The sequence below is a fragment of the Sapajus apella genome, unplaced genomic scaffold (assembly GCF_009761245.1).
Source record: "Sapajus apella isolate SASKATOON/1434 unplaced genomic scaffold, GSC_monkey_1.0 scaffold113, whole genome shotgun sequence".
In the NCBI taxonomy this organism is placed as follows: Eukaryota; Metazoa; Chordata; class Mammalia; order Primates; family Cebidae; genus Sapajus; species Sapajus apella.
In genome coordinates, this window is record NW_022437053.1 from 5610160 (window position 1) to 5631024 (window position 20865).

The 20865-nt window shown below is 49.8% G+C and overlaps 1 protein-coding gene and 1 long non-coding RNA gene across 3 annotated transcripts in view; one reads left to right on the forward strand and one right to left on the reverse strand.

Annotated features, from left to right (window-relative positions):
• CYFIP1 (cytoplasmic FMR1 interacting protein 1) overlaps positions 1-20865 on the reverse strand; it is a 105325-nt gene that overhangs the window by 38156 nt on the left and 46304 nt on the right. For both annotated transcript variants that reach the window (XM_032259984.1, XM_032259985.1), the window contains 11 exons: positions 19985-20102; positions 16670-16792; positions 15403-15528; positions 11853-12019; positions 10965-11112; positions 9750-9903; positions 8375-8531; positions 6206-6302; positions 4450-4526; positions 4235-4343; positions 2742-2861 (listed from right to left, as the gene is read on the reverse strand). In XM_032259984.1, the coding sequence (XP_032115875.1) occupies positions 2742-2861; positions 4235-4343; positions 4450-4526; positions 6206-6302; positions 8375-8531; positions 9750-9903; positions 10965-11112; positions 11853-12019; positions 15403-15528; positions 16670-16792; positions 19985-20102 (1396 nt within the window). The remainder of the gene's footprint in view (positions 1-2741; positions 2862-4234; positions 4344-4449; positions 4527-6205; positions 6303-8374; positions 8532-9749; positions 9904-10964; positions 11113-11852; positions 12020-15402; positions 15529-16669; positions 16793-19984; positions 20103-20865) is intronic.
• Positions 2794-10366, forward strand: LOC116537713. Its single transcript, XR_004263272.1, has 3 exons — positions 2794-2881; positions 4680-4681; positions 10356-10366. It is a non-coding gene; the product is annotated as an uncharacterized LOC116537713 (long non-coding RNA).

A 20865-nucleotide genomic window follows, 5' to 3' on the forward strand; every position in this document is an offset into this window, starting at 1 on the left:
GTGTCTCCCCAGAGGAAAAGAAGTCATTATACAAAAAGGGTACGTGCACCTGCATGTTTATAGCAGCACACTTCGCAAATGCAAAAATAGGAACCAGACCAAATGCCCATCAATCAAGGAATGGATAAATAAAATGTGGTATATATACCCATGGAATACTACTCAGCCATAAAAAGGAATGAAATAATGGCGTTTGTAGCAACCTGAATGGAATCAGAGCCCACTATTCTAAGCAAAGTAACTCAGGAATGGAAAACCAAACATCGTTATGTTCTCACTCCTAAGTGTGAGCTAAGCTATGAGAACACAAAGGCATAAGAATGATACAATGGACTTGAGGGACGTGAGAGAAACGGCTGGGGTGGTCAGGGATAAAGGACTCCACATTGGGTACAGTGCACACTGCTTGGGCGATGGGCACACCAAAATCCCAGAAATCACCACTAAAGAACTCATCTACGTAACCAAACACAAACTGTTCCTCCAAAACCTATTGAAATAAAAAATAATAAAACAAAAAAAGCATGACATAGAAAACAAAAACAAACCAAATTGCTACATACATAATCAAGATTATTATGTTCTTTATGTCTAGAATATCTATTTGATTCTTTTTTATAGATTCTAATTCTCTGATGAAACCCTCCTTTTTCGCCAGGTGTGGTGGTTCACGCCTGTAATTCCAGCACTCTGTGAAGCCAAGGCGGGTGGAACACATGAACTCAGGGGATTGAGACCATCCTGGCTAACACAGTGAAACCTCATCTCTACTAAAAACACAAAAATTAGTCAGGCATGGTGGCACACACCTGTGGTCCCAGCTACTCAGGAGGCTGAGGCAGGAGAATTGCTTGAACCCAGAAGGTGGAGGTTGCAGTGAGCTGATATTGCACCACTGCAGTCCAGCCTGGGTGACAGAGGAAGACTCCATCTCAAAAAAAAAAAAAAGGGAAAAAAGGAAGTTTCCTTTTTATCTCTTTAATCTATCGTTTCTTCCATCTTCTTGGGCATATTAATCAGAATTATGATAAGTCCTTGTGTGCTAAGTCAGTATTACCAAAGGGTTTGTTTATATTGTCAATCCTCTCTCTTGGAGTGATCATAGGTTCTTTTGTGTCTAGGAATTCTTAATTGAGTGCTAAGCATTGTACATTTTTAAAACTGTGGAGGCTCCTACAGCAGTTATTTTCACAGAGCACACCCCTGCTCTCCCCTGCAAGGCATATAGAACTGGGGCCTGAACACCATGGTCCCACTAGGGACAGAACTGAGTGAGGGCTGGGATGCAGTTCCGGTGAGACCCTGTGTACCTCTAGTTTGGCTTCTAGTCGTCTTTCAGTTAGGAGCCCAGCAGGTCTCTAACCCTCAGCACAATGAGCCTGGGAAATTCTGCTTCTGGAGATTCTGCTGCTTGGCTCTTTCGCCTGCTGTCCTCTTCTGCAAAAGCAACTGTAATCCCCAAACTCTGGTCTGAGGGGTTTGCCCTCTCTGGAACTGTGGTCCCTCCCATCCTTACGGACTTGCAGTTCTGGCATGGCTTTCCCATTTGATTTTTGAACTTTATTCAGCCTTCCTGGTTGTCCTTTGCAGTACTGCTGGCCTGCCACAAACCACTGCACTCTACTTGGAATCAGAAGCTGAGTCCTATGGAGGTAACTTCTGCTCTTCCCTTCCATTAAGAGGACAAGCATGACCAGCATGACTGGCCCTCCCCAGCTTTCCAGGTGAAGTACCCTATTCTGCTCTGTTCCTCTGGGCTGGTTAACTTTTGCTTTCCAAAAAAACACCACACTATTTCATTTATTACTGACATATATTTCTGACATCTAAGAGGGGACGAGTTTCCTCCCCTGTTAACTTTTTAAAAGTCAGAGTAGCACTTGCTAATCTTCACAGCTTGTTTTACCAAGTAAACTTTGTAATGATTTTATACAATTTTATCAAATACTTATAATCGAGTGGTGATTACAGGAAATCTCTAGACTACTTAAGGAACTAATTTTTACTGCTTTTTTTTTGAGACAAAGTCTCACTCTGTCACCCAGGCTGGAGAGCAGTGGCGTGATCTTGACTCAATGTAACCTCTGCCTCCTGGGTTCATATGATTCTCCTGCCTCAGCCTCCTGAGTAGCTGGGATTATAGGTGCCCGCCAGCAGGCCTGGCTAATTTTTTTATTTTTAGTACAGACAGCGTTTCAACATGTTGAACAGGCTGGTGTTGAACTCCTGACCTCAGGGTGATCTGCCTGCCTCGGCTTATCAAAGTCCTGGGATTACAGGCATGAGCCACTGTGCCTGGCCAATTTTTATGGTTTTCATCCAAGTTTTTCCATTTAAAAGAATGCTTTGTTTTTCAATTTACTCAAGAAAAAGAATTTGCATTGGACTTCTGACATTCCTTCGTATAAATTTTATCATATCAGGTTCACTTCCAAAAATATACATCTTTCAGTGATTATTAGGTAAAAAGTTAAACATTTTTATCTCCTAGCTCATTACTACTAAAATATAAACGTTAAGTGGTGTGCTACCTTTCGCTATAGTTGGCGATTTTTCTCAAGACTGCCGTTATTTGTTCGTGAAGGTCAATTTAGCATTGTGAACACTGAATGTAGATGCTGAAAAGAGGCGTGGGATAGGCCATGCTCAATGCGTGCATCTCCTTTACTACCTACACAACAACTGGACCTGCTCTTACTTCGATTTATCCATAGGGCAAAGTAAAATTTGTCAGTACTTACAACTATGGAGGTCAAGTCTTCACTTTCAAATCGTCCAATTGCCAGTTCCAGGGACTTATACACGGCTGCTGAGACGCGCTGGGTGATCAGGCGATTGAGGTCTATTGACCTGCCGAGGAGCTGGTGTGCACAGGGAATGAGTGAACAGGAGCAGTCAAAAGCAATAAAAGCCTCACCAGGGCCCTGGAGAAGCCGGTCTATTGGTAACAACAACCTTTACAATGATGTTCGGGACCCAACTCCCCACAGACACAGCAGTCTGGTGTGTCTTTTTACAGGTGTTATGATAATAAATAAGAAAATTACTGCATCTCTATTTCAACGTACTAGGCACATATCCATCCTTCAGTGCTGTTTCCACATAAAAATATGACAACGCCCTGGTGGAAAATGTCCCAAAATGTGCCTGGTGATTGCTGATGGATAGACAGTAGAATTAAATGCAATTTTTTTCACAGTTTTCCACATTTTACTAGTTTTATGCATGTAATGTAACTTTTAATTTCTTTTTTTTTTTTTTTTTTTTTTGGACGGAGTTTCGCTCTCGTTACCCAGGCTGGAGTGCAATGGCGCAATCTCGGCTCACCGCAACCTCCGCCTCCTGGGTTCAGGCAATTCTCCTGCCTCAGCCTCCTGAGTAGCTGGGATTACAGGCATGTGCCACCATGCCCAGCTAATGTTTTGTATTTTTAGTAGAAACGGGGTTTCACCGTGTTGACCAGGATGGTCTCGATCTCTTGACCTCGTGATCCACCCGCCTCGGCCTCCCAAAGTGCTGGGATTACAGGCTTGAGCCACCGTTTTTTTTAAATGTCTGTGGGTACGCAGTAAGCGTATGTATTTATGGGGTACATGAGATGTTTCGATACAGGCATGCAATGTGTATCAGTTTGTAAAAAAATAAGTACTATGTATCTTTAAATTCTTCCGCTGGCCAGGAGAAAGTCCTGTCTGGTGCTTGAGTGTTTCTCACCTTCGTTCTTTTTAAGCTCCAGCCTCTGGGCTCCTGGAGAAGGGCCGCCTCCTCCAGGCTATGCCCGCCCCCAGGAGCTGCAGGGCAGATAGAGAATGCTGCAGATGCTCCCTGTGTGTGAGGTGACCCAATAGAAACGAAGTGTCTTTCAATGCCTACGTTTTTTATTATGATTTTTTTTGAGATGGAGTCTCACTCTGTCCCCCAGGCTGCAGTGCACTGGTGCGATCTTGGCTTACTGCAGCCTCTGCCTCCTGAGTTCAACTGATTCTCCTGCCTCAGCCACCTGATTAGTTGGGACTACAGGTGTGTGCCACCACGCCTGACTAATTTTTGTATTTTTAGTAGAGACGAGGTTTCACCGTGTTAGCCAGGATGGCCTCGATCTCCTGACCTCAAGTGATCCACCTTCCTCAGCTTCCCAAAGTGCTGGGGTTACAGGTGTGAGCCACTGCGCCCAGCTGAAAACCCAGTTTTTTCAATGCATGCTCTGTCTCCACCATAGCCCGGCCCCGCTCACCTGCACATGCCTCTGCTTCAGCAGCGTTTCGTAGCGGTTGGACGGCGGCAGGTGGATCGTGGCTCCCTGATTCTTGCATTCTGATCGTAACCGTTTATCAAGAAGCAAACTAGTATAGAAGGAAGACAGGTTTTTTCATACACTATAAATTGTAATGGGAATGTCCGATCAAATTATGCAATATTTTGAATCAAAGTCACACACCAGATACTCACCTTCCTGCCATGACCTTGTAATATGCAAATATCTGGTCTGCCAGCTTGTAAACAAATTGGTCAAAACATAGATTCACCTGAAGAAAAAGAAAGTACATGTTATAGTTTGATTCCCTAAAGCAAGATCAAAATGCAAGTTGAAAAACAAAATGTTTCATTCAGGCAACTATCTGAGGCTCTTTTATTTTTTTGAGACGGGGTCTTGCTCTGTTGCCCAGGCTAAAGCGCAGTGGTGTGATCTCAGCTCACTGCAACCTGTGCCTCCCAGATTCGAGTGATCCTCCTGCCTCAGCCTCTGAGCAGCTGGGATTACAGGTGCCCATCACCACACCGTGTCGGGCTAATGTTTGTATTTTTAGTATCGATGCGGTTTCAGAATGTTGGTCAGGCTGGTCTTGAACTTGTGAACTCAGGCGATCCACCTGCCTCAGCCTCCCAAAGTGCTGTGATTGCAGAAGTGAGTCACCGCACCCAGCCTGAGGCTCTTCTTAGGAAAAAGAAATCAGGCCAGGCGTGGTGGCTTACACCTATAATCCCAGCACTGTGGAAGGCCGAGGTGGGCAAATCACTTGAGGTCATGAGTTTGAGACCAGCCTGGCCAACATGGTGAAACTGTGTCTTTACTAAAAATACAAAAAAACTAGCCTGGCCTGGTGGCACGTACCTGTGGTCCCAGCTACTTGGGAGGTTAAGGCATGAGAACTGCTTTAACTTGGGAGGTGGAAGTTACAGTGAGCAGAGATTGCGCCATTGCACTCCTGCCTGGGTGACAGAGCAAGACTCCACCTCAAAAAAACAAAAAACAAAAAGCCAAAAGAAACTAGCAATAATCTTACTGTCCAACAACAACACACTAAATCAACTGCAGCGTGGCCAGGAGTGACTACCACATTGCCACAGAAAACTGGACCAGAACCAGTCTCACTGAGGGAGAAAAATATTCCATTCTCTTAACTGCAAGAGAGAATGAACAAGTCTGTCTTCACCATGTGCAGCGACCACAGGGGCTGCTGTGCACTGCAGGTGACTCCCCACCCTGCGTAGCTCCGCTTACTGTGCACTCTGGGAGCCACCACGGAGGGCCGGCTCCTGGGCCTTCCCTGGAACAAAGCGGCCCTTGGGTGTGAGGTTGGTCAGGAGACACCCTCAAAAGACCCTTACTTGCAGAGGGGGCTAGCACTACCTCCTAGAACTGTGAGGAGGGTACCTGTGGTTGGTGGCAAGCGGGACCCAGGGCCCAGTGTGCCCGGCAGACAGGGCCAAGAAGGGAATCTCTGCCCTCCTCCCACCCTGCAGTGCTGGGACCTGGATATCTCCCTGAAGAACCATTGCAGGTGGTCTTTTGAGGAGGCAGAGGAGGCGATGTGTGGAGTAATCTTCACCTCCTCAGATGTGCACACACTAGCATTCCACCTGTGGGAATCTGTCCTATAGAAATCATATGACACCAGGCAGTGCATCAGAGTGCCATTTACAACATCCGAAACAAAAAGACTAGAGAAATGAAACAGGAGTTGCTTCAGAGCAAGATCACGTTCATAACCAAAAACAGGCGAGGACACGCAGTCAGGAGGACAAACACAGCCTGCACGCGCCACGGGAGCAGGTCCACAGAGGAAGGGCTCGCTGCCACATGCTCGCTTCGTGGCTTACACTGTCTTGTATTTTAAAGAAAGTTTATTGCTTAGACGAAAACAAAATGAGAAAGGAGATTTAGTTACAGGAAACGAGCAGAAACGGAGCGCGTGGGCCTCACCTCAGCCTCAATCTCGTCGTACAGGAACTGCTTGTTGAACCTGGTGAGCGCGTAGTGGGCGCTGTCATTGTACAGGTCCAGGGAGTAGAGTACGTACCTGCAGGGGACAGCGGCTGTATCAGCAGCAGCCTCCGCCACGCATTCGTGGCTCCCACAGCCTCCTCGCCTCAGAAACTAAACTCCATGTTTTACCTCTCGCGTAAGGAAGAGCAATTTTCACTTCCAACACCAAATGGTGCTCTGGGAAAGCCCCTGGTGGCTGCACCTGAGGTGGCCACCACACCCACCAGGCAGTGAGGACGCTTGGGACATGACACACTCACTCAAAGCCACACGTGGACAAGGTCCTCCACCTGCCTGCATCTTCTCATTCACCAGGCTTTAAAATATCTCACTACAAGTACATAGCATTCTTTTCAACAACAAGAAAATTGAGTTGTTTTCTTATTTCAAGCATGAACTCCAAGAGTCAGGCTTGGTGGCTCACTTCTATAATCCCAGCATTTTGGGGGCCGAGGTAGGCGGGTCACTTGAGGTCAGGAGTTCCAGACCAGCCTGGGAAATATGGCAAGACTGTGTCTCTAACAAAAGTAGAAAAAATTATCTGGGCATAGTGGCGCACACCTGTAGTCGCAGCTGCTTGGGAGGCTGAGGTAGAAGGATCACTGGAGCCTGAGAGGTCAAGGCTGCAGTGAGCCGAGATCACGCCACTGCACTATAGGCTGCGTCACAGAGTGAGACCCTATCAAAAAAAAAAAAAAAAAAGAGAGAGAGAATAGGCCAGGTGCGTTGGCTCACGCCTGTAATCCCAGCACTTTGGGAGACCAAGGTGGGTGGGTCACTTGAGGTTGGGAGTTCAAGGCCAGCCTGGCCAACATGATAAAACTCGTCTTTCCCAAAAATACAAAAATTAACTGGCATGGTGGTGGGTGTCTGTAGTCCCAGCTACTTGGGAGGCTGGGGCAGGAGAACTGCTTGAACCCAGGAGGCAGAGGTTGCAGTGAGCTGAGATTGTGCCACTGCACTCCAGCCTGGTGACAGAGTGAGACTCTGTCTCCAAAAAAAAAAAAAAAAGAGAGAGAGAGAAGAGTAAACAACAACAACAATCAAAACAATGAGAAATAACAACAGAAGAACAAAGGTGAAGGTTCTGGATTCCACAGCTGACCAGGAGCATGTCCGGCGTGGGCCCATGGCTGAAGGCCCGTCTCCCCTACCTCATGTCCGGACAAAGGCCATGGCCAGGGACAAGGAGTCCCATGCCTAGAGGAGGCCTCTGGGCTGGTTCCAGCTCCTCAAGCCACCCCAATGCTATGAAATGAGCCATCAGAGGCTCTGCCCACAGATGGCATGGCCACGCCAGGGCCACAGAGTGGAAGGCGACTGTCCTTACCACCTCCCGGGCACCACGAGGGAAGTGTGAGGACTGACACACAGGAACTCAGAGCTTCCCACTCGTGGTGCTCAGAAGACAGAGCCGCTGGGTCGCTCCCTGTAAGACGTATCTTTTTCCAAGCATTTTCCCCTACCCGGACTTCACATTTTCAAAGACTTCAGTCCTGACCCCCAGAACAAAGCTCTTTGATCAATACTTCCTTTCCCTGCTTCACCTGGGTCAGAGGCTGCAGCACACGAGAGGCCAGGCCACGGGGGCTCCTGCAACACAGCTCCCGGGCATGCTCACAGGGCCTGCGTTACGAAGGCCTGGGAAGGCCCAGCTTCATCCACCTCTCTGGTCCAGGCTCAGGCCTCAGGCCCCAGCCAGTACCCATGCAAAGCAGGAACGTAACTGGTTCTAGGGCCTGGGCACTCGATTCCAGTCTGAGGCCAAGAAACTGGTTACTTGTATTAATCTCTAAAGCTTTACCTCAGGAAACATGACTTCTGTTTTTTTTGGAGACAGGTTCGTGCTACGTGGCCAGACTGCAGTGCAGTGGTGCAATCATAGCTAACTGCAGCCTCTAACTTCAGTGGCAAAGCAATCCTCCGCTCAGCCACCCCAGCAGGCTAAGTTTTCTTATTTTTGCAGAGACTGGGTCTTGGTATTTTGCCCAGGCCCAGAGACATGATTTCACATAAAATACTAAAAACAGTCCAGGCCCCTCCTCCACCTTGACGACCCCTGGTTGCCACATGCAAAGGCCCGAGACAGGCCCGCGGGACACTCACTCCATCATGGACGCCTCCTTGGTCTCCAGGATGTGGTCCGTCAGGATCCAGGGCATGGACATCTCGATGGGGAACTGGATCCTGCGGCCCATGGTCAGCTCCAGGAAGAACTCGCGGAACCACAGCTGCGAGAGGTCACAGCACTGCTGCAGCGTTTCTGGGCGGGTTCAAACACAACGGGTTATCTCCCCCAAGCAGAAAAACCTTTACAGAGACGACACGAGGGGCTGTGTGCCTGGCACCAGCTCCGCCTCCCTCAGCTGCAAGCCATGCAGCGTGGACATGAGGCAGAAGGGGTCACTGAGGCCTTGCACCAGAGACAGGACCGGCTGGGCATGGCTGCAGGCGAAGCCGCCTCAGCAACCTTTTGAGCCCTTCGGTGGGATCCAAGGAGAAAGCGTTTTTTTTTGTTGTTGTTTGTTTGAGACAGGGCGTCTCTCACTGTCACCCAGGCTAGAGGGCAGTGGCACGATCCCAGCTCTCTGCAGCCTTGAACTGGGCTCAGGACATCCTCTTGCCTCAGCCTCCTGAGTAGCTGAGACTACAGCCAGGTGCCACCAAACCTAACTAATGTTTGTGTTTTTTGTAGGGATGGGGGTCTCGCCATGTTGCCCAGGCTGGTCTGAAGCTCCCAGCTTAAGTGATTCTCCTGCCTTGACTTCCCAAAGTGGTAGGATCACAGGTGTGAGCCACTGTGTTAGACCTAAAAATGTTCTTTTCAAAAGGAGACGTAAAAATGGGACTTCTTTACTTTCACTCAGTATAAAAACCAGCGTCCAGGCTGCACCCTTACAGGCACCCTCAGGGACGCCCGGCTAATGCAAAAGGAGGCCACGCTCGGCCTCCGTCCTTCCACGGAGGCGACAGCAGCAGGGGTGCCAGTTCCTCCACACTTGCAGCACCCCAGCCAAGACAGCGGGGCTCCTGTTCTGAGCAAGAGGTGGACACGGACAGACACACAGAGGGCAGAGAGTGCACCCACCGGTGGCCGGTAACAGGGCCGGGTGTCCCCCAGGATGGGCTCGCCTGGCACAGGGCGCCTGCTACCTTCCCCCATGTCACAGCCTTTGGTGTTTACCAACGCCTGTGTCTCAGCTCAGGCACCAGATTACCTTTGCCTGTGTTTCTGACCCCGCATGGGTTGAAAAGATTTTCTGTTCATGTCGTGGGGCCAGCCCGGCTCCTCAGCTCTTAGCCTTACAGGGGCCACGCTCAGGCCAGGGGCACACTGCCACCGCCACAGAAGGCAGGACGCATCACCGTCTGGGTGCACCAAGGGACGGGGTGGGGGATGGTCAGGCAGGTGGAAGCATTCTAGACATGTTAGTGGCGTTAGGTCATGCTGGGCCGGACGCTGGTCAGCAGTGTCTCTTACCACTGAAATTTATCAAGTGAGTGTAGAAGAATGACTCTCGGTGAAATTTTTCAATGTCCAATATGGTGGGCCCCTCAAGGCTGCTTCTCAGGGTTTTCTTGGAACCACTTTTGTCTGCAATGAGGGACTCCAGCATGGTTCTCACCATGTAAAGCTGGATTATCCAGGGAAACATTTGTGGGGGAGAAAATACACACGGTACGTTAGTGACGCCAAACTCAGCCCACGGGAGGACGGCTCCGCCACGCCCTGGCCGAGAGGGTCCCGCACCAGCTCCCCGAGGGTCCGGGGCCGGCCTGCGCGGCTGCGCTGCTGCTGCTTCGGGGAAAGAACAGCCTGCGGTGGAGCAGCTTGTCTCCGTGAGAAACGTCAAGAGAAACAAACGATGTCTTACCACCAAAGGTTAAAAGGGGGAGGTAGGTGCAGGACTGCCTCAGAAACGTGTTAACCGCATGCAAGAGCCTCTCCATGCCCAGAGACTTGAGCTGCCTGAGCAGCTCGGCCGAGCCCAAGGACTCAGCCATGGTGCGGACCAGGTAGAGCTAGACACGGACAGACAGAGGGAGAGGCAGGAGAGAGACGTTAGTCACGAGACACACTCTCCAGGCAGGGAGAGACACGGGATGCACGCAGAGGGAGGTGGGAGGGCGGCCGTCCCCGGGACCCTCCTGCAGAGCCGGCAGTGTGCACTGCTGGTGACTTTCCAGAGAGTGCCAAAGACATTAAAAGCCTCCAGCAGAGAGATGAGGGAGAAGACCAGCCCGAGGACAGAGGACAGACGCAGCGGAGCGGATAAAGCCGGCGTGAAAGTCGTGAGAAGCACCCTGGGGAGGCCTGAACACACCAGGAGAGAGGACCACGAGACACCAAGCAGGGCCTCAGTTTCCCACGCCCCATCTGTGGGACGGTTATTCGTAAAGATCACACAGACACAAACACCCATCAAGAAACACAGGACATGTGCACTGGTGCCCACATTTTTGGGACACAGTTGAAATCGAGTCAGACTTCTTAGTGCACGTGACACATCTGACAGTCAAGGTGTGACTCACTCAGGCAGGAAACAGGGGCAGCAGGAACCACAGGCGCCGCTTGCTCTGTCTGAGCAGGCAACGGGGACCTCATTTCACCCCCACCTCGACAGCCCAACCCACTCACAGCTCAGGGTGGGTCCCCCCAGGGAGAGGGTGCAGGGGGGGCTCAAGGGACGAGAACCTGAGTGCTGGAGGGTCCCACGGCGCGGCGTGGCACTTTTATGTCAAAGCCGCTCTTGGGGTCCTTCTCGCCCCGCAGGGCGGGGTCGTTGAAGGGCTCGTGCCCCGTCTCCCAGTCGCACACGGTCTTCCTGATGGCCTGCAGGACACTGAACGCCCCGCCAAGTTACCAGCAAGGCCCAGAGGTGGAGACCCCCAACCTTGCAATCACAGCGTCTCCTCGCCCAACTACCATCTCAGAACAGCCCCCAAGAAAATACAAATTCCTCTGGGGGCTGTGGAGGGAGGTGGTAATGGACCAGCCCAACAGGAAAGTTTAAAAGCAGGCTGCCTTCTGGAGAGCACTGCTACTCCCAAAAGACTGTCCTGAGCTGCAGTTGGCGTCTGTTAGCCCTGGGCAGCAGCGAGGTAGCTGGGAGTCATGCTGTGGGCAGGGAGAGGGCAGAGCACAGCCTCCGCCAGCAGCAGAGCTGGGCCCCACCTGCCTACAGCTGTCCCAGGAACCAAGAGGGGTGTGAAGTCACCCACATAACTGGAGCCTGGGTCTGTCTCTCGACAGGTTTGGAACACAACCCCATTACCAACAGGGCTCCACCGTGCGGAGACCCCCATGGACACCATGCACAAGCCACAGGCACTGTAAGCCTGGGATAAATGCACCTTGTCCCGGTCCTCGCACGGACATTCTGCAGTTTACTTATATGTCCACTGTTTGGGTAATAATTGGACCCATGCATTACTTTTAGAGGTAATTCACGAAGAGGGCATCTGGAGGTTGAAGGTGGATGTATTAAAGTCATTTTTGAGAATTTAACACTCCTATTGTTTGAACCCACATTCATCCTAGGACGTGTGGGTGCAGCGGGCACGGGGTGTGGGGAAGGCTGACCTCTGGATGACATTCTTCTTCTTCTTGATGGCCTGCCGCAGTGGCTCCCTAAGGGTCACCTGGGAGAAGTCCTGCAGCGCGGCGTAGACGGTATGCCGGATGGCGTGGTTGAACACGCTCTCCATCCTGCCCATCAGCACCTGCAGGCCTTTGATCATGGCGATCACCTGCGGGGACAGCCACAGGGACGGCCCTTCTTAGGGCGGAACTGCTGGGGGCTGCTCTTCCTCGGCCACAGCACCTCCCAAGCCCTCCCACGTTCTTGCCCTGCAGCTGCCCTCTCCCAAAATGTCTTCTCCAGAGCTGTAGGCAATGCAACTGCCCACGTCTGACTCCCCATCAGACCATGAGCACCTGGAGGATAGGGACGCATCTGACTGAAAACACACATGCATCCACTCTGCACACCGTCCTGTGACGGAATTCAAATGGGAAAGAAGAAAAAGAATCGGGAAAGCAGGCATGATAGGAACTAGAAAAAGAAGTTACAAGAGGTTGTGGCCCAAATCCCACATTGTCACAACACAGGGACACTGAATTACCATTCACAGAAAAAGCCTGAAGACTTCGATTGAACATAATTACATCACAAAGAGCTTCCAGAGTAAATCCTGGGACAGAAGAATTCGGCCAGTGGCTAATTTTTTCCCTGTTTGCAGCCAGTAATTTTGCAATTACACTGTGCTTTATTACTTCTGAATAAACAACTTCACAAGGGCATGAGCTTTCTTACTGCTTTTGCAGTTTATAAATATTTCTACAGCCAACTTCCCAACGGCCATTTGAGACCCAGAAATCTCTCTGAAAGCAGCAAGTGAGGCAGAGCAAGACAAACGTACCCCAAGTCCACCCTGTCGTGTGGACATCTGACGTAAAAGACACCGAAGCAGCACATTTCATAGCACCAGTAAAACATAATTCACTTCCTTTTACTTTTTAAATAGAACGTTGTACTTAAGACTAACACATCTGGGAAAATCTTAAAAACGCTTATTTGGCCAGGCACGGAAGCTCACAGTTACAATCCCAGTACTTTGGAAGGCTGATGTGGGAGAATCACTTGAGACGAGAGTTCGAGATCAGCCTGAACAACACGGGCAGACTCCATCTCTACAAAAAATCGAAAACCTAACCAGGTGTCGTGGTGTGAGTGTGTGGTCCCAGCTACTCAGGAGGCTGAGGCAGGAGGACCACCCAAGCCTAGGAGTTCAAGGCTGCAGTGAGCCATGACTATGTCACGTACGCCGGCCTGGGAGACAGAGCTGGACCCTTTTTCAAACAAAACAAAACAAACACTCGCTTCAACATCTGAAAATGGTCTTCAGTCCACAGTAATAATTTTAAAAGGGTTTTTTTTTTTTTAAAGTTTTTGACAGATTCAAAACCAACGCTTTTTTTTTTTTTTGGAGACAGAATCTCGCTCTGTCACCAGCGCCGGAGTGCAGTGGCGTGATCATGGCTCACTGCAGCCTTGAACTCCCAGGCTCAACTGAAGTTCCTGCCTCAGCCTCCTGGATACCTTGGTTTGAAGCTCGCTCTACAAGAACGCAAATGTGTTTTTCCAATACTTCACACAGTCTCCCTCTATCGCTTTCCAGTTTTATTCACACCTTTTGTGTTCCTCATTACAGCTTTATAAACAGCCTGATTCATGGGCAAATGTAAACGTTTCTGACTAGTATGTGAAACATGGCTTACGTGATTTTGGTGTTTTTCTTTTTCATAAAATTTTGAGGTGGAAAAGTTGACAGTCTGCTTTTAATTCATCCCTTTTTTCTTTTTTTTGAGACGGAGTTTTGCTCTTGTTACCCAGGCTGGAGTGCAATGGTGCGATCTTGGCTCACCACAACCTCCGCCTCCTGGGTTCAGGCAATTCTCCTGCCTCAGCCTCCTGAGTAGCTGGGATTACAGGTACGCACCACCATGCCCAGCTAATTTTTTTGTAGTTTTAGTAGAGATGGGGTTTCACCGTGTTGACCAGGATGGTCTCGATCTCTTGACCTCGTGATCCACCTGCCTCGGCCTCCCAAAGTGCTGGGATTACAGGCTTGAGCCACTGCGCCCGGCCCAATTCATCCTTATATAATGTAAAAAATTTCCAAATAGACTCTTTTCATGTAAGACTCATGGTCTATATGCAATTAAAATAATGAAAATTTTAGAAAAGAAAAAGTCTGGAAGAAAATGCACTCAACTGCCCAGCGCCATCTCCGTGACGGCACTGCAGGCACTGCGCCTTCTTAATGCCATGCCTGTGTTTTCAGAGTGCTTGCTTTGGAAAATTGGTGGATGATTCTCCACTGCTTCTCTAATCAACAAGAAAGAAAAGTTCTATTTAGAAAAGCAAATGAGGAAAAACCCAATTAAGTGAAAATGATAACACTACTTATTCACACCTACAGGAAGAAGGAAAAGGCATGCTGACGGTAAACTGAGAGCTTTAGATGCATGCATTAGAAAACTAAAAAGGATAAAAATCATCATTATCAAACATTCATCACAAATTTATAGGAAAGGGCAAACTCCCCCCAAAATAGAAAAATAAAGCAAAAATCAATGAAACAGAAAATCAAGAGTGACCAACAAAGACAAAGCTGTTCAGTAAATAAGGAATAAAACGGACAAATGTCCAGCAAGAACAACAACAAAAGACAGAAGCAGGCCAAGCGCGGTAGCTCACGCCTGTAATCCCAGCCCTTTGGGAGGCTGAGGACGGGTCACTTGAGGTCAGGAGTTCAAGACCAGCTTGGCCAACATGGTGAAACCCCGTATCTACTAAAAATACAAAAATTAGCCAGAAATAGCTTGAACCTGGAAGGTGGAGGTTGCAGTGAGTCGAGATTGTGCCACTGCACTCTAGCCTGAGCAACAGAGCAAGACTCTGTCTCAAAAAAAAAAAGAAGAGAGAGCAAGAAACACAAATTCCCAGCATGAAGAATGAAAATGGGGACATTAGTAGTTTATAGATTAAGAGATGACGAGCAGCCGGGTGCAGTGGCTCACACCTGTAATCCCAGCCCTTTGGGAGGCTGAGGTGGGTGGATCACAAGGTCAGGAGTTTGAGACCAGTCTGGCCAAGATGTTGAAACCCCGTCTCTACTAAAAATACAAAAATTAGCTGGGCGCGGTGGCACATGCCTGTAATGCCAGCTACTGAGGAGGCTGAGGCAGGAGAATCGCTTGAACCCAGGAGGTGGAGGTGGCAGTGAGCTCAGACCGTGCTGGGCGACAGAGCAAGAGTCCATCTCAAAACAAAAACAAAACTTTTAGAGGCAAGCACAGGAGTAAGCAGGGGTCACCCCTCCTTCACCTCCCTTCCCCGTACCCGACACTCCTCTCCATCTAGACGCAGGCCCAGAGTCCAGCTCCGCACACACGGAGCTGTCAGTGTAGACCCAGGACCGACAACCACCGTTTCTCTAACACATTCTACTCCGACTGCTCTGCCAGATGCGGAGGGCGGCCCGCGCAGGAGCGATGGGTCAACAGGCAGCGACTGCCCGCGTGTGGCCGGAGCAGTGCGTGGAGACGCGGGCAGCGAGCGTCCTACCTCCACCAGGGCGAACTTCTCCTCACTGGTGTAGTTGTAGCGCGTGGCGCGCTCGTACTCCTCGGCGCTGTCGGGGCAGTCCTTGTTGGAGTACTTGTCGGTGGGGTGCACGAGCTTCCACGAATACTGTGGGGGCCGAAAGAGCAGAGATGTTCCCTACCGCGTGCAAAACGCCCGGCTTCTGGTCTGACTCACATGACGGTGGCCAAAGCCAGAAGGCTGGCCTTCTAGCCCTTGCTGCCTTCTGAAAGTCACACACAAGGGCACACACACCGTCCAACTCCACAGATGGACAAAACACCCTGGCCCTGCAACGTCTCGTTTAAAAAACCTACCTGGCAAAATGGCCTGGAGACTGAGTGCTGAGCATCTAAGACTCTAGGCATTTCATCCTCATTTTAAAAAGGATTGTGTGTCAGGCATGGTGGCTCATGCCTCTAATCCCAATACTTTGGGAGGCTGAGGTGGGAGGATCACTGGAGCCCAGGAGTTCAAGACCAGCCTAAGCAATATAGTGAGGCCTCATCTCTACAAAAATTAAAATAATAAGTAAAAAAAAAAAAGATTTTGCCTTTCAAATGATCATGTACTCTTCCAATTTGATAATTTTTATGTGATCAAAATAAATCACAAAAGGGAAAATATTTTATAACTTACAGGTATCCAAATCTTTATATGGCACCTGAACAATTTACTAATGTTCAACAAAAAATATTCAGACACTGATGGCTGGAGCTCCAAAGAGAAAATGTGGCTTTAAAAATGTGGGGGACAAAGAGACGGGTACGGTTTGACATTAGAAATAAGACCAGGGGTTGGATGGATCAATTAGGGTGGCTGTTCATTAAAATAATTTACGGTACATTTCAGGACAGACAGAGAAGAACTTGAATGCTTCTAGCATAATCACACCAACGGGAGCGTTGCAAATTGTATGCCTGTATTAAATTATCACCTGTGTCCTGAAACTACGTACCCGATTATGCATCAGTACAATGACAGGGTGAGACCCTGTCTCAAAAAAGAGAGACCTAAAGACCATCGTAATGGCGTACATTTAATTCCATCAAGAGGTTTTCTAAAATGAGGCTCTTTGTTTATAACACACATACATGAAATGTACTTTCAGGCACCTTGGAAACATATCTGCTGATAGATGGTTGTCTTTCTGGGGCCAAAGAAAAAAAGCCCAAAGACCAAAAGTTAATGTGAATAAGGTGCCCAAGGAGGTTTTGGAGGGGGTGCTGGGGTGAGGGTCCAGGCCTACCACTTCCATCACGTGCGCGCTCCACTGGGACAGCAGCTGCAGGCCCTGCAGCGCCAGGTCGAACAGCTTCCGGTACTCCGCGTCCGTCTTCTGGGCCTCCTGGCGGCCTGAGCCAGTGACCACCTGCACAAGGCGGGTACGGTCCCGTGAGAAAGCCATGCCCTCCCCCCACCCGGTCCTGTGACCACCTGCACAAGGCGGGTACAGTCCTGTGAGAAAGCCATGTCCTCCTTCCGCCTGCTCTGCCCACCCTGGGGATCCACCCGGAAAATCCACCCAAAGTCACATGCGTGAAAACATGAAACGTCGTGGGCACTGGGGCCTCCCCCAAGGAAAACGGTGGCCGCAGGTGTGCTGTAGAGCGTAGAGCAAGCGACAGGCCGCTGCCACCGCCACCACCTGGGGGCACCGCGGGCCAGGCTCGGGGCTGTTACGAACGTGGGCTTGGCACACTTCCACTAGGCTGGGGAAGGCAACACCCAAGTCACATGGGTTTGTGTCTATCAGATAACGACCTCCTAATGTTAAAAATGTGATGTACAGGGAGGAAGGCAGGCTTCTTGGAATAGACCTCCTCTTATAGATGGGATGTCAGGACCATGCAAATGTTTTATGTAATTAGGACACAGATTTAAATGAGATGGGAAATGCAATCCCTAGAAGTCAAAAGCAAAATGAAACAATGGCTGGATGGGAACCTGTAAGGAGTTCACAGCACAGCCACTGAGACCCCCCGAGCAGCTCTAAAAACCATGGTGTGACTTAAAATGCTCTGAGCAAGAAGCTCAAGGGCAAAATCACCTGCAAAACAAATCCTAAAGCTATTTATTTTTTTGCAGTTTTCTTTTAAAATTGTACTTTAAGTTCTGGGGTACATGTGCAGATCATGCAGGATTGTCGCCTAGGTACACACATGACAAGATGGTTTGCTGCCTCCATCCCCCCATCACCTATATCTGCTATTTCTCGCTCTGTCACCCAGGCTGGAGTGCAGTGGCGCAATCTCAGCTCACTGCAACCTCTACCTCCTGGGTTCAAGTGATTCTCCTGCCTCAGCCTCCCATGTAGCTGGGACTACAGGCATGCGCCACCACGTCCAGCTAATTTTTTTATTTTTAGTAGAGACAGGGTTTCACCACATTGGCCAGGTTGGTCTTGATCTCGACCCCATGATCTGGCCACCTTGGCCTCCCAAAGTGCTGGGATTATAGGCATGAGCCACAACACCCGGCCTATAAATCCTAAAGCAATTTCTAGTCGCTGTAATTAGTAGTGCTGGCATTGCTTTTTGAAGACTAGATTATGACATAAATCAAATTATGCTGGCATCCCTCACCAGGATGTTCAGCTTTCAGAAAAAAGAAAATCAACAAACCTAAAGTGGAATCACTTCAAAATAGTATTCAGAAAAAAACTGATTTGTTACCTTAGACAATGCCAGAGAACCAATTACAGTCAGATGCCAAAACTAAGGGGCTTGACCATGTTGGCCAGGCTGGTCTCGAACTCCCAACCTAAGGTGATCCACCCACCGTGGCCTCCCAGAGTGCTGTGATCATAGGCGTGAGCCACCACACCCGGCCCAAAAAGCTCTTTATAAAATAAAAAGTATATAAAGTACAAAAGTTACAGTAAGCTAAGGCTAATTTGCTATTAAAGAAAGAAAAAGACTTTTTTTTTTTTTTGAGACAGAATTTCGCTCTGTCACCCAGGCTGAAGTACAGTGGCGTGATCTCGGCTCACTGCAACCTCCGCCTCCTGGGTTCAAGAGATTCTCTTGCCTCAGCCTCCTGAGGAGCTGCATTTACAGGCGCACGCCACCACACCCAGCTACTTTTTTCCTACGTTTAGTAGAGACGGGGTTTCACCATGTTGGTCAGGCTGGTCTCGAACTCCTGACCTCGTGACCCGCCTGCCTCTGCCTCCCAAAGTGCTGGGATTACAGGCGTGAACCACCGCTTGGCTAGAAAATGACTTTTAAAAAATTTAGCATAGCCTAAGCATACAGTGTTCCTAAGGTCTACACGATTGCTCAGTAATGTCCAAGGACTTCTCATTCACACTCACCCTCCCTCCCAGACAGCCTCCGTGTCTCACGTGCCCGAACACTTACCAGGGGTGTGTGTTAGAAGCAGCAGATAACCCAAGATTTCTAGACTACTGGGTTGTCAGTCATTTTGGTTACATCATGACTGGGAACCACAGTAGGTGGGGGACAGGGGTGCTCACTGTCATGCAGTAGAACAGTAGGTGGGGCCAACATCCACAGAGTTGTCCCTGCTAAGGTCAATAGTCCTCCTGAGACCCTTTAAAGAGCAACCAGTCCAGCAAAGCAGCCTGGGCATATGCCCTAAAACCTGCGGTCCCTGCCAGCAACTTGCAGCAAGGACATGCCAGCAGTTGTGGCTCCCAGCCAACCTGGGTGGGTGGAGAGAATGGGAGTAGCCAAAACGCAGACATGGCGAACCCAGCTGCAAAGCTGGAAGGAGCTGAAGAGATGGCACCTGTTCTCTGCACCCAACTCCAGGCCCACGTCCTGGACACACAGACCCAACGCCCCCGGGCGGTCTCCTGACAGCAGCCCAGAGGCTCCTGCTCACCTCTGGCCTCAGGATTTCCTTCCTTTCTAGACTTAAAGGGGTCCCGGGTCAGAAACACCCTTTCATTCCAGTGTCTTCCCTTCTCTACCCATCTTTCCAGTTGCTTGGAATCATGGTACTAGACTAGGAAATACTACTTAATTATCTTGTCTCTGTCCTTTCTCTTGGGATCCCTATTATGTTTTCCTGAAAAAAATTTAAGAAGATGCTTTTTGTATAGCTGAACAGAGACCACACGGATTTCACTGCCTTGTCAATTACAAAGGGTGCTTTCAAAGTGCAGTCACGCACCACCCTTGGGCAATGACAGTGTGCGGACGGTGGTCCCGAAGAGCATGATACCGTCTTCTCACTGTACCTTTCCTATGTTTAGACATGTTTAGATACACAGAGACATACCATTGTGTTCCAACTACCCAGAGTCTTCCGCACAGCAACGTGCTCCATAGGTGTGTGGCCTAGGAGCCGTGGGCTGCACCTGTGGCCTAGGTGTGCCATGGGCTGTGCCATCCAGGTTAATAAGAGGACCCGATGACGCTCCCACAGAGAGGAAAACGCCTAACGACACGTGTATCAGCACCTGTCCTTGTCATTGTGTGACATGTCACTGTATCTGGTAGTAAACTGTTTTCAGAGCAGTGAAACCTAAGATTTGGGTGCTAAGACACACAGGCGACCCCCGCGGGCCCATGTGGCTCTGCGCCGTGGGGCACACCTCGCTGTTGCTGTAGCGCGCCAGCTCCGAGATGAAGCGCATGTGGTCCTCACGGATCTGGATCATCTGCTCACAGATGTTGTACTGCGGGCTGCTGCCGGAGGATGTGCACGTCCACCTGTGCGCAGAGAAAGCACCTGTGTTACCTGCAGAAGTGCTGGCAGCCACAGCACGGGGACAGCTAAGGATGCCTGGCGTGGTGCCTGAGACACACAAACAGCTTTTACTTTTTTTTTTTTTTGAGATGGAGTCTGGCTCAGTGGCCCAGGCTGGAGTACAGTGGCGCAATCTCGGCTTGCTGCAGCCTCCGCCTCCCGGGTTCAAGCGATTCTCGTGCCTCAGCCTCCCATGCAGTTGGGACTACAGGCATGCACCACCACACCTGGCTTATTTTTGCATTTTTAGTAAGGGTTTCACCATGTTGGCCAGGCTGGTCTTTAACTCTTGACCTCACGTGATCCGCCTGCCTCGGCCTCCCAAAGTGCTGGGATTACAAGCTTGAGCCACCGCGCCTGGCCAGCTTTTACATTTTTAAAGCGTTGTTAAAAACCACAGAAGAATACACAATGGAGACCACCTGTGGCCTGTCAAGCCTCAAGTATTTGCTGTCTGTCCTTTACTGAAAAGGGTTCTCAACCCGAGACTGAGATGCAACTTTGTCAAAATCGCGGCTGAATGGCGATCACAGGTTGGCTATGGGCACAGTGCTCAGTAAAAGTGCAGGAAAGCCTCCCCTGAGGATCAGATGGCTCTGTAGAGTCTGCAGTGCGAGGACCACGGTCTGCCAGCACCTGGAACTGTGCTATGGACCCCTGTAGTGGGGCTGGCGGTTCTCCACACAGAGCAGATGGTATGCAGTTTACAGTTAGGGCCACACTGCC